The sequence below is a fragment of the Jaculus jaculus genome, chromosome 7 (assembly GCF_020740685.1).
Source record: "Jaculus jaculus isolate mJacJac1 chromosome 7, mJacJac1.mat.Y.cur, whole genome shotgun sequence".
Taxonomy (NCBI): domain Eukaryota; kingdom Metazoa; phylum Chordata; class Mammalia; order Rodentia; family Dipodidae; genus Jaculus; species Jaculus jaculus.
The window spans coordinates 1,654,148-1,670,743 of record NC_059108.1 but is presented as its reverse complement, the minus strand read 5'-3'; the positions used below and the strand labels follow the sequence as shown (position 1 = coordinate 1,670,743).

Genomic DNA, 16,596 nt, shown 5'->3' with positions numbered 1-16,596 from the left:
ACTGCACTCTTCCATGAGCTCTCTTCAGCCCCTAGAACATAGGCTCATGAAGAGTATAGTAATTGTGCATAGAATAATTTTTTAAGGGACAATGAGCCTATGTTCTGAGTGCTTTACCTGTAAGGATGCCTTTAAACGTCATAGCATAAGCAATACTATTATTGTCATATTTTGGAGTTCATTGGTTGGGAGTGTGGGCCACCAGGCCTTGGGCTCTACCCCATTTTCACTGACAGAATGAGTGAGTGGGCTTCTCCTGTTGTCTCTGGGCCACAACACATGGCTGTTTGTTGTCTGCTCATACTTTTCATCATCTGGTCCAAGTAGTGTGTATCTGACCCACCCCATTTCCTGCCTTCCAAATTGTGGGTACTTCATCAGATCCTGTAGCAATTCTTGTGCTGGCATGGGGCAGAGTCAGCTCCAGAAGACCCCAGCCCCTCTCCCAGGTTGTCATAGGCTCCCACCCTGCTGCCTACAGGGCTATTTTATTTTTTAATGCCTTGCTCTTCTCAAATAAATAAAAATAAAAATTATTTTAAAAAGTTTTGAGGGCTGGAGAAATGGCTTCACAGTTAAGGCACTTGCCTGCAAAGCCAAAGGACCCAGTTTCAGTTCCCCAGGACCTATGTAAGCCAGATGCACAAGATAGCACATGCATCTGGTGTTCATTTGAAGTGGCTGAAGGTCCTGGGACACCCAGTCTCTTTATCTATCTGCCTCTTTCTGTTTCTCAAATAAAATATTTTTAGGGCTGGAGAGATGGCTTAGCGGTTAAGTGCTTGCCTGTGAAGCCTAAGGACCCCGGTTCAAGGCTCGGTTCCCCAGGTCCCACATTAGCCAGATGCACAAGGGGGCGCAAGCGTCTGGAGTGAGTTTGCAGAGGCTGGAAGCCCTGGCGCGCCCATTCTCTCTCTCTCCCTCTATCTGTCCTTCTGTCTGTGTCTATCGCTCTCAAAAAAAATAATAATAAAATAAAAATAATAAATAAAATATTTTTTAAAAAAGTTTTGCTTTTCTATTTCTGAAAGTCATGCTTTAGGCTAAAAGTTTCTGTTCTGTAAACTTCCACTTAGCAAAAAATCCTCTAGAAATCAAATCCTAGTATCTTAAGAGGAAGAAAAGTGGTCAATTTTTTCATAGAAGTGTTCTCTTCCGTGTCCCAAATGTTCATTGTATTTGGTATGTCACCACTTTAAGCTCTGTTCCTTGAGTGCTTGGACAATGAAAATTCTCTGCCCCCTGTCAGTTGACCCTATTTGGAATGTCTTTGATCAGTACTGAGTTCTTCCCCTTCCTGGGCTCTCTCCTGTTTGGTGGGTTCCCTCGTCACACAGTCTGTTATGTAAGCATTATGACTCCTGCATGCTGCCCAGATGCTTACTCCTATGTGTGTAATGACACGAGCTCTGTGAGCCAAATATCTACACTTCCAATTGACCCATGGACACTTGGCCTTGACCACCAGCTCCTTAGAGCAACATAATCTCTAACGTCTTCCTCCTCTTGAGCCATGATTGTGGAATTGGACACGCCCTCCTTCCCTTCATTTGCCTACAATGCCTGTGCTACAACTTCCACTCATACAGGGTTATTTTTAAAAAAATATTTTTATTTACTTGCCAGGAGAGAGAGAGAGAGAGACAGTGAATGAGCATGGGCACACCATGGCCTACATCCACTACAAACAAACTGCAGGTGCTTGTGCCACTGTGCATCTGGCTTTATGTGGGTACTGAGGAATTGAACCTGGGTTGTTAGGTCTTATAGGTAAACACCTTAACCTTGAGCCATCTCTAAAGCCCCTACAGGGCTATTTTGAAGGCCCACTCATTTGTAATGACAAGAGAAGGCAGCGGTAGCACAGGGTACCTGTGCAGGAGTAGCCTCCTGGAGACCATGGGGGAGGGAGAACATCGCAAGTGGCATGAGTGACACTTCCCAGACATGTGTGAAGTGACACCCTAACTGCTTAGATTGCCCTGCTGGAATTGCTTTTTTTTTTTTTTTTTTTTTTTTTTTTTAAATTTTTTATTTATTTATTTGAGAGCGACAGACACAGAGAGAAAGACAGATAGAAGGAGAGAGAGAGAATGGGCGCGCCAGGGCTTCCAGCCTCTGCAAACGAACTCCAGACGCGTGCGCCCCCTTTGTGCATCTGGCTAACGTGGGACCTGGGGAACCGAGCCTCGAACCAGGGTCCTTAGGCTTCACAGGCAAGCGCTTAACCGCTAAGCCATCTCTCCAGCCCTGGAATTGCTTTTGAGGTCATGATTTTATTTATTTATTTTGTTTTTTTGAGGTAGGGTCTCACTCTGGCCCAGGCTGACCTGGAATTCGCTGTGAAGTCTCAGGGTAGTCTTGAACTCATGGTGATTCTTCTACCTCTGCCTCCTGAGTGCTGGGATTAAAGGTGTGTGCCACCATGCCTGGCATGAGGTCATGATTTTTTAAATTCAGGACAAGCAACTTCCATTGTTACTGACTCCTTGGCCCTCTTTCCCTCATCCCTCACTTCCTGCATCTGCCTCTGACTTCCTGTCACACTGTATTCCCAGCAAGTTAAGAAGGGAAGCTGAGAGTAGAGGGGGAGCAGTTAGAAGACTACTGACCTTGCCTGGGGCTACAGAGGGTCTGCATGTTACCACATGCCACTATTACTTTCCCTTTTGTGGTTTTGGTTTTGAGGTGCGTGTGGGGTTCTCACTATGTAGCTAAGGTTGACTTGGAAGTCATGGTGACTCTCCTGCCTCAGCCTCCCAGATGATGGGGTTACAGGTGTGTACCACTACTCCTGGCATGTTACTGCTACTAGGAAGTTAGCATTACTTGAGAGTTGCAAGCCCAAGGTACCCTGAGGTGATGACCAGTGTGACCCAAGGGCTGTGGAAAGACTCAGGGTGACATGCATAATCTGGTGGGTATGGGATCTGGGACCTTACTTGGGGATACTGAGAAGCATTGGGGGTTTAGGCAGGTGAGTGACCTGGCTCAGTGAAGGTTTATAAAGGCCTTAGGCTTATGGGTAATGGCCTTGCTGTGCTTCAAAGGGAGAGCAGGAAATGACTTGTAGACATTATGAATCCATGCCATGAGAAAATATGAAAATGTATATTCAGTAAAAGTATTTTTACCAAAAAGAAAAAAGGCCAGGTGTGGTGGCACATGCCTTTAATCCCAACATTCAGGAGGCAGAAGTATTTCTGTAAGTCCAAGGCCAACCTGAGACTAGACATTGAATTCCAGGTCAGCCTGGGGCTACAGCAAGACCGTACCTTGAAAACCCATATATATATATAAAATTTTTTTTTAATTTTAATTTTTATTTATTTATTTGACAGTGACAGAGAGAGAAAGACAGGTAGAGGGAGAGAGAGAGAATGGGCGCGCCAGGGCTTCCAGCCTCTGCTAACGAACTCCAGACGCGTGCGCCCCCTTGTGCATCTGGCTAATGTGGGACCTGGGGAACCGAGCCTCGAACCGGGGTCCTTAGGCTTCACAGGCAAGCGCTTAACCGCTAAGCCATCTCTCTAGCCCATAAAATTTTTTTTTTGAGAACTGTGAGGTATCTTGAAGAGGACTGCTTTACAGGTCCAGTGACTGTTTTGAAGCCTCTCCAAACAAGTCCCCAGAGGCATGCACACACTTTGGGTATCTCAGCAGTCTATCACTTGTTCCGTCCTTACCACTGGTACACATTGATCTCATGGTTATCCACAACCAGTTGTCCATTCCTGTGTTCCACACTCCCCTTATATCTGCCATGGGTGGAGTCATACTTGAACATGTACACCTGCAACAGACAGAGTGGGCCCTGAACTTCAGGCATTACAGCAATAGCCCCAAACTGTCCCCTTCTTGGTGAAGGTTCAGCATAGCAGCTGGGAGCCTTCCATAGAAATCCCACACCCTCTCGCGTCCCACTTGCGTTGGTTCCAGCCTCTGCCACTCACCATGTATTCCGGGTCAATGAATGGATCGTTCACTGCCACCACCCTGACGCCCTTTTCTATGCAGGCTCGCAATACCAGGCGACCAATGCGACCAAATCTGCCCACACAGACATGCAGAGGAGGGGTGGGTGAGAAGAGGACCTGGGGATGCTATGATTCCAGTATCCCAACCAAAGCTCATCTTGAAATGTGACTGCCATGGAGCCATATCAGGGGGGTAGAAACACCCCTCCCCATGTCTTAGAAAGTAGGATTTAAGGAATTAAGGATAGATGAAGTCAGGAGGGTGCATCCTCCCAAGGCCATTGATGGCTTTATAAGAAGAGGAAGAAACCCAAGCTAGCCAGCTCTGTAATGACTCACACTGCTTTGAGATTCTGCAAGTCCCCACCAGCAAGAAGCATCTCATGAGATACATGCCCTTGCCCTTGGACTACCAAGCCTCTAGACTGTAAGGAGTAAATTTATTTTCTTTTAATGACTCTGTCTTGGGTGTTGAGTGATAGGCACAGAAAGTAGATTGAGACAGGGGATGAGGCCTAAACTAGGAGACTAGGTGCTCAGACTGGGGAAAGAAGGCAACCACCTCTATTATAGGCCACTGTCACCACCTGTCCAGGGGAGCTTTCTTGCCTCTTAAACTAGCCTGTATGTCCTTACCCAATCCATACCCTGTCCTCCCTCACTTATTATTATTATTATTTTCGAGGTAGGTTCTCACTCTGGCCCAGGCTGACCTGGAATTCATTCTGTATTCTCAAGGTGGCCTCGAACTCATGGTGATCCTCCTACCTCTGCCTCCCAAGTGCCTCCCTCACTTCTTTATACACTCACACATATTTGAGAGAGAAAGAGAAATTCATTCTCTGCAAATGAACTCCAGAAGCATGTGCCACCTTATGCATCTGGCTTACATGGGTCTTGGGGAACCGAACCTGGGTCCTCTAGCATTGCAGGCTGCTCCTTAATCACTAAGCCATCTCTCCAGTCCTCTCACTTTTTCATTTTCTTCTCTCTTTCCTGTCTTCTCCTTTCTGCTCTCTCTTTCCCTTCTCCCCTACCCCCAGGCTTAGCCTCCCTAAAGCTGAGTGGTTTAATTAAACTTCAGATTTAACTGTGTTTCTTTGCATGAAAACTGCCTCTCTCAGTTAAAATTATCATGGTGCATCAGGTCTCTTACTCTCCTTCCCTTCCTCCTCTTCCCACTTGCGCTTACTGGCTTTGACAACAGCTGCACCTGCTTTTTTTTTTTTTTTTTTTTTTTGTGGTGGTTTCCTGAGGTAGGGTCTCTCTCTAGCCCAGGCTGATCTGGAATTCATTATGGTCTCAGGCCTTAAACTCTGCCTCCCAAGTGCTGGGATTAATGGCATGTGCCACCACACTCAGCTAGTTCCTGGCTATTCTTGAACACACTAAGCTCCTGCTCCACCCCAGAACCCTTGCTCATCCCTCAGCCTTAAACATTTTTCTCAGCAATGAGACAGCTGGCTGTCTTTCCTCCACCCCCTTCAGCAGGGTCTTGCTCTACTGCAGGCTGACCTGGAACTAATTGTAGCCCAGGCTGGCCATGAACTCAGCTTCATACCCATGCCTCCTCCCAGAACCCTTCCAGGACTCAGCCAGTGCTGATCGCTCAGGCCTTACTGCTGCAAGATGCACACACCGCTTGCAGCCTTGATTGCTTTGATTCTAGATTTGACTGCTGTTTGCTCAGCAGGCCTCTCTGCTGGCCCAGTGAGAACCTGGAGACACTGCAGCCTGTAGTACCCGAGGAAGCTCAGCAGTAGTTCGGGCCCAAGGCTGACTCACCCATTGATGCCCACTAGCAACTCTGGAGCTGTCGAGGTCATCTTGGATGGTGGGGGTGGAGGCTGCTCAGGCAGGGTTTTCACTGGCTGTACATGGGGTGCTGGTGGTGGCGGTGGTGGTCTGGTCACTGTGGGCAGAAGGGAGAGTAAGAAAGGGAGAAAATGAGAGACCACCCTGTATAAGAAAAGGAAGGATCCATCTTTGCTACTCAGGACCTGTCAGGCTCTTGACCCTGAGTGGTCAACCATATAGCCCAGTTGAATGAGCAAGGGCCCTGCGGTTTGAAGACGTCAGTGTCAGGGGTGGTTCCCAGGAAAGGCTAAGTCAGTGGGTGTGCGATTATCAATTGCTTAGGGGTGTATTCTCCTTGCCTCAGTTTCTTTCTCTGTGAAATGAAGATTTAAAACATTCTACATGTTTTATCCTTCCTTTACTACCTTTTATTTATTACAGAGAAAGAGGGAGGGAATGAGAGAGAATGGGTGTGAAAGGGCCTCTACAAAAGAGCTCCAAATGCATGTGCCATCATGTGCATCTTGGCTTACGTGGGTTCTGGGCTGTTGAACCTAGGTCCTTGGGCTTTGCAGGCAAGTGCCTTAACCACTAAGCCATCTCTCCAGCCCTTTTACCATCTTAATTTTTTAAAATTCATTTGCAAGGAGACAGACACCTCTTGCTACTGCAAAAGAACTCCAGATACATGTGCTTTGTGTTGGTACTAGGAAACTGAACCTAGGCTGGCTGTCAGGTTTTGCAAGCAAATAGCTTAATTGCTGAGCCATCTCTCTGGCCCTATTTACCACCTCCTCCCTCCATTCTTCCCTTCCTTCCTTTTTTTTTTTTGTTTGCTTATTTATTTACTTATTTAAGAGAGAGAGGGGGAGAAAGGGGGAGAGAAGGGGCACACCAGGGCATCCAGCCACTGCAAACGAGCTCCAGGTGCATGTTCCATGTGCATCTGGCTTAAGTGAGTCCTGGGAATTGAACCTGGGTCCTTTGGCTTTGTAGGCAAGTTCCTTAACTGTTAAGCCATCTCTCCAGTCCCATCTTTCTTCTTTTTTTTTTTTTTTTTGGTTTTTCAAGGTAGGGCTTCACTCTAGCCCAGGCTGACCTGCAATTCACTATGTAGTCTCAGGCTGGCCTTGAACTCACAGCAATCTTTTTACTTTTGCTTCCTGAGTGCTGAGATTAAAGGTGTGTGCCACCACACCCTGCCTTTTAAAAAAATATTTTAGGGTTGGAGAGATGGGCTGGTGGTTAAGGGGTTTGCCTGCAAAGTCAAAGGACCCCAGTTTGATTCCCCAGGACCCATATAAGCCAGATGCACAAAGGGGCATGCGTCTGGAGTTTGCAGTGGCTGAAGGCCCTGGCACACCCATTCTTTTGCGCTTTCTTTCTCAAGTAAGTAAATAAATAGAAATTTTAAAAAATATTTTATTCATTTTCAAGCAGAGAGATTGAAGAGAGACAGAGGGAATGGATACACAAGACCTATAGCTACTGCAAATGAACTCTAGATGCATGCACCACTTTGTGCATCTGGCTTTACATGGGTACTGGGGAATTGAACCCAGGTAGGTAAGCTTTGCAGGCAAGTGCTGTAACTGCTGAGCCATCTCTCCAGCCTCCCTTTCCCTTCTTTTTTGAGACAAGGACTAACTTTGTAGCCCAGGCTGGTTTAAACTCCTGATGCTTTTGCCTCAGTCTCCTGAATGCTAGGGTTATAGGCTTGAGCCACAGTGAGCGGCTCTTGTTATTCTCAGTGCTGGATGTTGGACTCAGTGTTCACACGTATAGTCATTACCCTCCCATAGCTTAACAGTTTGCAGATCATTTCCTGAACTTGCCCAATGTTAGATCTCATTCAGTGATTCCCAAACTGTCCTGATGACAACTTAGGAAGGCCTCTTTCTAGAAAAATCCGACTCTATACTAAAACTCAGGAATTTGTTTTGTTTTTAAATTTTCATTACTTATTTACTTGGGGGGCGGGGAAACGGAGGGAGGGAGGGAAGGAGAGAGAGAGAGAAGCAGAGAGAGAGAAGGGCAGATAGAGTATGGGTGCACCAGGGCCTCCAGCTATTGCAAACAAACTCCAGACCCATGCACCACCTTGTGCATCTGGCTTATGTGGGTCCTGGGGACTTGAACCTCTATCCTTTAGCTTTGCAGGCAAGAGCCTTAACCACTTAGCCATCCCTCTAACCCCGTTTTGGTTTTGCCGACAGGCTCTCATATAGTTCAGGCTGGCCTTGAACTCACTGTGTAGCCCATGATAACGTTGAACTCCTGATCACAAGTGCTGGTTTTACAGGTTTATGCCACCACATCCAGCTGGAATTTATTTTTTTCTTTGTTTTTGTTTTCCAAGGTAGGGTCTCGCTGTAGCCCAGGCTGACCTGTAGTTCACTATGTAGTTCCAGGATGGTCCCAGCATCAGAGGTTCAAGGGAGGTGGGTGGCCTGTCTCTCTGACCTCTCTGCTGCCACAGAGCTGGGGCCTGAGGCTGGCCTAGGGTGTTTCCAAGCTCATGCAAGTTCATAAAGGTGTTAGTCACTGTTTATCGGTGGCAATGAGCCTGTGGTCACTGGTGACCTTGGAGATATTTGTATTCCTGGAGTTCCGGTTTATTGCTGTTATGAAAGGTGGAGATTTACCCACGCGTCTTAGGAGTGGAGATGTGCGCCCACTCAGCAGCCTTTCCCAAGAAAGCTCCGCCTCTTCTGCCCTCCACCAACCACACACAGTGAAGCTGGCCGCCACACAGCTCGCAGGTTCCCTGGTTGGTAACTTGTCTGCTGCTGGGTTTTCTGGACCCTGAAACCCTACCAAATTGCGGGTCCTAGTCGCACCCCCCACCCCCTGTTGAAGTAAGAAAACAGGCGTTGCCCCGGCTTCCTCTGGCTTGAGCCTGTGGGCGCATGTGCGCATCTCTCTGGCTGGGTGATGAGCAGTGAGTCCCAGACTCCAGCTCCACCTCTCCAGGAAGCGGCTTGCCCTCTCTTAACCTCTGCTGGCCTTTGTAAAATGGGGACAGCGAACACCCGGGCATCATCACCTGCTGGTTGTGACTCCTGTCTGAGCGCAGCATACCATCAGCTCGTCCTTGCTTTGTGCAACGCACCGAGTCCCCACCGACACCGACTTAATGTGGGAAAGGCACCCCTAGGTGCTTCGCACAAATGTCCCCGGCAAACCTCCCGCCGCCTTCATCTTGGCCTCTGCTCTTTCCAGTGTCACGAGAGCGCAAAGCCCAGCAGCCCTGGGGGTGGAGGGGCCGTGTCCCATTTCCATTGTCACCTAGACCATCTGAGCCTGTAAGAAGGATGGAGCGGGAGGGAAGGAAGGGAAAGCCAGACGCCTGGCGGTGCCATGCCTTGCCTGCCATCTCTACCTGCTGGAACCTGGTGTCCTGTGCATGCTGTGGAGGAACCCCTCCCCCTTTCTTCCTCTTCCCAATGTCTTCCCTCACCTGGGCATGACTGTCGCAGTAGCTGGACGACGGTGACATTGGTGAAGACAACATCGCGGTTCGACATGGCCTCCTAAGGTATCATGGCCTGGTGACTCTGGCCCGGCTTTGATGTTACTGAATGGGTGAAGCTCTGGGTTCCAGGCACCGGAGCCTCTGGTGATGTCACACTACCCAGTGACGTCACAGAGATGTCGCACAAGCTAGAGGTTCAGAAGGTCCCAACGCTTCAGCCTGGCAGAATCCCCACGCGAGGCTCCACAGTTCCAAGGCTACCGGCTGGCACTTGGAGTGGAATCCACTTTTTTTTTTTTTTTTTCCGGGTAGGGTCTCACTCTAGCCCAGGCTGAATTCACTCTGTAGTCTCAAGGTGGACTCGGGCGATCCTCCTACCTCTGCCTCATGAGAGCTGAGATTAAAAGAGTGTGCCACCACACCCTGCCAAATCCCCTTTTTGACCCACATCTTTTTTTTTTTTTTTTGGCTTCAAAACCATTTTTATTTTTATTTTATTTTTTAAAATTTTTATTAGCATTTTCCATGATTATAAAAAAAATATCCCATGGTAATTCCCCCCCACACTTTCCCCTTTGAAATTCCATTCTCCATCATATTACCTCTCCATCTCAATCATTGTACTTACATATATACAATATCAACCTATTAAGTACCCTCCTCCCTTCCTTTCTCTTCCCTTTATGTCTCCTTTTTAACTTACTGGCCTCTGCTACTAAGTATTTTCATTCTCACGCAGAAGCCCAGTCATCTGTAGCTAGGATCCACATATGAGAGAGAACATGTGGTGCTTGGCTTTCTGGGCCTGTGTTACCTCACTTAGCATAATCCTTTCCAGGTCCATCCATTTTTCTGCAAATTTCATAACTTCATTTTTCTTTACTGCTGAGTAGGACTCCATTGTATGAATGTGCCACATCTTCATTATCCACTCATCAGTTGAGGGACATCTAGGCTGGTTCCATTTCCCAGCTATTATAAATTGAGCAGCAATAAACATGGTTGAGCACGAACTTCTAAGGAAATGAGATGATTTGATTCCTTCGGATATATGCCTAGGAGTGCTATAGCTGTTGACCCACATCTTTTTATTTTGTTTGTTTTTTGTTTTTGGAGGAAGGGTCTCACTCTAGCTCAGCTGACCTGGAATTCACTATGTAGTCTCTCAGGGTGGTCTTGAACACTGTGATCCTTCTACCTCTGCCTCCTGAGTGCTGGGATTAAAGGAGTGCGCCACCATGCTCAACTCCACTTCTTTAAAAAAATATTTTATTTGAGAGAGAGAAAGAGGGAAAGAGGGAGAGGATGGGCTTACCAGGGCCTCCAGCCACTGTAAACAAACTCTGAATGCATGGGTCCTGGGGATTTGAACCTGGGTCCTTTGGTTTTGCAGGCAAGCACCTTAACCACTAAGCAATCTCTTCAGACCAACCCACATCTTTATAACTCCTTTTTCTCCTCTCCCGTGACCCGCATGTTTCATGTTGTTCCTAGACCTCTGGATAGTAACCCTAGCTTTTTCCTTCTGGTTGCAATTGCCTAGAAAGCTCCATGCAAGTCTTCCCTTGGCTGCCTCAATTTCCCTCAGATGCTGTCTTTTTTTTGTTGTTGTTTGTTTGTTTATTGAGGTAGGGTCTCACTCTAGCTCAGGCTGAGCTGGAATTCACTATGTAGTTTCAGGGTGGCCTCGAACTCACGGCAGTCCTCCTACCTCTGCCTCCTGAATGCTGGGGTTAAAGGTGTGTGCCACCGTGCCCAGCTTCAATGCTGTCTTTAAAGAGATGCCCTCCAGAACTCCCATCTAAATGCTCCTCCTTCCCTCTCCTTCCTCAGTCTGTCTCCCCATTGTGTAAGAAAACACCTTGGTGGATGTTCAGTATGTAGACTACAAGGTGGGGTTTGGTGGTTGTAGCCTGTAGCCCTAAGTACAGGAGTCTGTGGCAGGAGGACAGGTTAAATCCAGGAGTTCCAGACCAGCCTGGACAACAGAGGATGCCCCCCCCCCCAAACAAAATCAAACGGCAACACAAGTGACCTGGAAGTTCTACTGTCTGCCATTTTACTTCCCTCACAGCGTGTCTCAGCATCTTATCTGTTCATTCGTCTTCTTGCCAGTTGTCACTAACCTGTCAACTCTGAAAAGGCAGGGATCTTGTCTATTTCTGGCACATATATCCCCTTGATAAGTGAGACAGTAAATAATATCTTGGAGATGGTGTGGATTTAGTTCCAGCCACTGCAGTAAAGCAAATATTTCAATAAAGTGAGTGACATGAATTTTTGGGGGTAAAAATTCTGGTCACGGGCTGGAGAGATGGCTTGTTGGTTAAGGCGATCATCTGGGAACCCTAAAGACCCACACTAGATTCCCCAGTACCCATGAAAGCCAGATGCACAAGGTTTGGAGTTTGTTTGCAGTGACAAGAAGCCCTGACGTGTTCATTCTCTCTCTCTGGCTGCCTCTTTCTTACTCTCTATTTGTAGTCCACCAGGCACACGGCTCTGTGGTCCTCACTACCCCCCCTCCCGCCAACACAAAAATGTTCTGTTTACATCATGCTGAGGTCTGCTAAATATGTTTGTGTTATGTCTAACTGCATAGTCCTGGCTTTGTGGGGGAGGAATGTGATGGAAATTGAATCCAGGTTCTTACACATGCTGTGTTCTACCACACCTCCCATCTACAAATAACATAATTAAAAAATACTGATAAAAACGCTATTCTCGGGTTGAAGAGATGGCTCAGCAGTTAAGGCACTTGCCTGCAATGCCTAGTGACCCGGGTTTGATTCCCCAGTGCCAACGTAAAGCCAGATGCACAAAGTAGCATATGCACCTGGAGTTTGTTTGCACTAGCTGGAGGCCCTGGTGTGTCCATACTCATTCTCTCTGTTTGTTTCAATCACTCTCTCTGCTTGAAAAAAAAAAAAAGTTATTCTATCTACCTTTCTCTCTCTTGCTCTCAAATACATACAACTTTTTGTTTTGTTTTGGTTTTTTGAGGTAGGGTTTCACTCTAGTCCAGGCTGACCTGGAATGCGCTATGTAGTCTCAGGCTGGCCTCCAACTCACGGCAATCCTCCTACCTCTGCCTCCTGAGTACTGGGATTAAAGGCGTGTGCCACCATGCCAGATTTAAAACTTTTTTTTTAAAGAAGGGCTGAGCTGGGCATGGTGGCACACACCTTTAGTCCCGGCACTCAGGAGGCAGAGGTAGGAGTATTATTATGAGTTCAAGGCCAGCCTGAGACTATACAATGAATTCTAGGTCAGCCTGGGCTACAGTGAAACCCTTCCTTAAAAAATAAACAAATGCTGGGCATGGTGGTGTACGCCTTTAATCCCAGCACTCAGGAGGCAGAGGTAGGAGGATTGCTATGAGTTCGAGGCCACCCTGAGACTCCATAGTGAATTCCAGGTCAGCCTGGGCTAGAGTGAGACCCTACCTCGAGAAACCAAATAATAATAATAAAAATAAACAACAACAACGACAACAAAATAAAAGACTGGAGAGAGGTCTTAGCAGTTAAGGCTCTTGCCTGCAAAGCCTAAGGACCCAGGTTTGATTCCCCAGTACCCATGTAAGCCAGATGTACAAGGTGGTGCCTGCATCTGGAGTTCATTTGCAGTACATGTAGGTCCTGGTGTGCCCATTCTCTCTATCTGCCTCTTTCTCTCTCAAATAAATAAGTAAAATACTTAAAAATGTTAATGACCACCTGAGTTGAGCTGAGATACTTGCTGAATGCAGGGTTGCCACTGAGCATTAGTTTGTAAAAAATGCAATCTTGAGTTTTGCCCCCAGCACCCGGGAGGCTGAGGCAGGATGACTGCCCAGAGTTAGAGGCTACTCTGGGCTACACAGCAAACTGTAGGTCAGCCTGGGCTCTAGTGTGAGACCCTGTCTCAAAATAACCCCTGCCAAAAATATCCAAGGCCCAAATGGTGAGTTAGACTTGCATCCTCTTCCTCCTCCACCTCCTCTGTGGTTCTCTCCTTCAATGCTGAGGATTGAACCTAGAGCTTCAGGCATGCTAGACAAGTGCTTTACCACTGAGCTTCACCCCAGCCCCTCAGGTATTTTCTGATCAGCAGCCTTAAAGCAATCTATAAGCTGTGCACGCCTTTAAACCCAGCAATTGGGAGGCAGAGGAAGGAAGATTGCCGCGAGTTGGAGGCCATCCTGAGACTCCATAGTGAATTCCAGCTCAGCCTGGGCAAGAGCGAGTCCCTGCCTTGAAAAACCAAGACATGTCTTCTTACAGCATCCTGTTCTTTTACCTGTAGCTTTTCCTGTTGTTGGTTTACTGGTCCCATGTCTCCCTGCTGGGCCCCAAGCCCCTGTGGACTGTACATTCTGGTGGTGGTGTGTCCATTACTGTTTCCCTAGCACCCGGAACAGCGTGTGGCACAAAGCAAGCCACCTCCTTCTGCTTTCTCCTCCTCCTGTTATTCTTTTTAGGCTTTTTGAGACAGAGTCTCACTCTACAGCTGAGGCTGACCTCAGGCTTGCTGTAATCCACCTGCCTCAGCCTTCCAAGTGCTGGGACTGCAGGCATGGGCCACCACACCTAGCTTACAGAGCAAGCTTCTAGTAAATATCTGGGAAGAGCAAAGGCATAAGTGTCCATCTCCACTCAAGCCCCAGGGTGGGGGCTTGCCTGCACATCAATGACTCACAGATGGGCACCTCCACCTGCAGGGCTGGTTGACACGCAGCTATGAGCAAGGGGTGTGGGGGTTTGTTCTAAGCAAGAGTCACCATATTAGAGAGATGGGTGAAAGCCAGAAAAAAAAATCACAGAATGACATAACCTCCGTTTCCTCCAAATCCCCAGGGAAACTTAAGTTTGTCAAGCAAGGCTGTGGTACAGGAGTTGGTGACATTCTCTCCTGCTTGGCTAGAGAAGGCCCTAGAGAAGTGGAACTGAAAGTAAATTGGATGAAGCCAAGCATGGCGGTACACACCTGTAATACCATTGTTCTGGGAGCTGAGGTAGGGAAGAGTGAAAGTTCAAGGTCAGCAAAGGCTGCATGAGACCTTGTATCAAGAGCACAAGCCTGGGTTCAAGAGATGGCTTAGCCATTAAAGGCAAAACCTGACAGCCTGGGTTGTCTCTAGATCCCATGCAAAGGCAGATGCACAAAGTGGTACATGCGCCTGGAGTTTGTTTTCAGTGGCAGGAGGCCCTGGTATGCCTATTCTCTCTCCCTCTCTTTCTGTCTCTCATTCTCTCTCTCTCAACAACAAAAATAGCTGAAAATTTATGGGTGTGGTGGTGCATGCCCACTTCTAGAAGTAGAGGCAGTAAGATAAGGTGTTCAAGGTCATCCTTGGCTATATAACAAGTTCCAAGACATCCTGAGTTAGATGAGACCTTGTCTCAAAATCAAACAAGCAACAACCCAAAACAACTGAGGAAAAATTTGGCAATTTCAATGAACCAAGCTCCCCCAAACCAGGTGATTAATCAAACAACAGGGGGAAAATCTGTTAAACACAGTCAGGGAGGAAAAAACCCAGCAAAGTGGAAGCCTGGACAGGAAGGCCTGATTTCAAAAGGAAACAACTTATAGTAGCGGATCTGAAAACTTAAATTCCAGCTGGGCCCCGAGGCTCACACTTGTCGCCTCAGCCTGAGGCAGGAGGATCATAAGAGTTCAGAGCCTGCCTGGGCTGCTGAGTGAGTTCAAGGCCAGCCTGAGCAACTTAGTGAGACCCTACCTCAAAAATTAAAAATAGGTGGACATGGTGGTTCACACCTGTATTTCCTAGAACTTGGGAGAAGTCAACCAGAAGTTCAAGGTCAACCTCAGCTACAGCAAATTTGAGGACAGACTGGGCTAAATGAGATCCTGTCTCAAAATTAATGTTTATTATTTGTAATTAGAAATACAGAGATAGAGAGATAGAGAATGGATGCACCAGGACCTCTTGCTACTGCAAATGCAACTCCAGATATATGCACCACTTTGTGCATCTGGGTTTGAGCAATGAGGATTTGATTCTGGACTTGCAGACATTGGAAGCAACCACTTTTACCTGCTGAGCCATCTATCCAGCCCCCTGCCTTAAAATTACATAAACAAAACTAAATCTTAAAAAATGGCTGGGGTAGCGCCCTTGCCTAGCATGTGTGAAACTCTAGATTCAATCCTTAGTTTCAAAAATGACAAATGAAGAAACAATCAAAAGGCCCCAAATGCCACTGGAGAAATTTTGGTTAAAAAATAGAAGATCAAGCTGGGTGTGGTGGTTCATGCCTTTAATCTTAGCACTTGGGAGGCAGAGGAAGGAAGATTGCCATGAGTTCCAGGACACCTGAGACTACATAGTGAATTCCAGGTCAGCCTGGGCTAGAGTGAGACCCTACCTTGAAAAACAAACAAACAACCGCCCCCCCCCAAAAAAAGAGGATCAAAACTGGTGTGGTGGCTGAGGAAGGAGAATCAACAGTTCCAGGCTAGCCTGGGCTATATAGAGAGACCCTGTCTCATAAAACCAAACTATGTCCTAAGGCATGGTGCTTCACACTTGCAATCCCAGCACTCGGGAAGCTCAGGCAGGAGAATTACCACATGTTCCAGGCCAGCCAGGGCTGCAGTGTGAGACCCTGGCTCAAACCAAGCAAGCAAAACAAAACAGTGGAACAAATACCTCTCCAAACTGGTGCAAGAAAAAGAAATTCTGATGAGGATGAGAAGAGAAGAAATAGAATGACCTGGTCTCCCAAAGGCTGGTTCACGTCAAGGCGATTTTCTGGGCTGTCACAGAGCTATGGGTAGGCACTTTCTGTGAGGCCTTTGATGGGCAAACACAGCATGAACAGTTGCTGCATTCTTTTTTGGGGTGCTATTGATCAGAGATGGCCTAGCCCCCGAACTTCCTTGATTTGCTCTAATATACCAACACAGCCACAATGTCCTGTTACCTGAGCTAGCGAGAGTCCCAAGGGCAAAACGACCACAGAGCAATCTCAGTTACGGAGACAGATACCAAAGTCCTGACTCCAACCTTCACAGTTGGGAACAAATGCCATGGAGAGAGGCGGGTCTGATGGAAGATAGAGGACCATTGACGGGGTGGGGGGGGGGAGGAGGGGTGGAAAAGAAAAGATGAAGTGCCAAGTAGGTGTGCTCCCTGGTAACCTCACGTTCTGTTGGCAGGAGGATCAAGAGTTCAAGGCCAGTGTGGGCTACATTGCAAGTCTGAGAGCAGCCTGGGCTGCATGAGACCCTGCCTCAAAACAACCAACCAACCAACCATAGGAAGTAGGGAGTATATTTCAAGAGGACAAGCCCCACTTGTCAATCTTGGGGTGGTCAGGGTTCTGAAGCATGCTTTCT

General features: G+C 47.4%; 1 protein-coding gene across 3 annotated transcripts in view; it reads right to left on the bottom strand.

Moving 5' to 3' along the window:
• Gapdhs (glyceraldehyde-3-phosphate dehydrogenase, spermatogenic) overlaps positions 1 to 16,596 on the bottom strand; it is a 66,755-nt gene that overhangs the window by 4,852 nt on the left and 45,307 nt on the right. For all 3 annotated transcript variants that reach the window (XM_045154917.1, XM_045154918.1, XM_045154920.1), the window contains 3 exons: positions 5,763 to 5,889; positions 3,954 to 4,050; positions 3,687 to 3,793 (listed from right to left, as the gene is read on the bottom strand). In XM_045154917.1, the coding sequence (XP_045010852.1) occupies positions 3,687 to 3,793; positions 3,954 to 4,050; positions 5,763 to 5,803 (245 nt within the window). In that variant the 5' untranslated portion in view covers positions 5,804 to 5,889. The remainder of the gene's footprint in view (positions 1 to 3,686; positions 3,794 to 3,953; positions 4,051 to 5,762; positions 5,890 to 16,596) is intronic.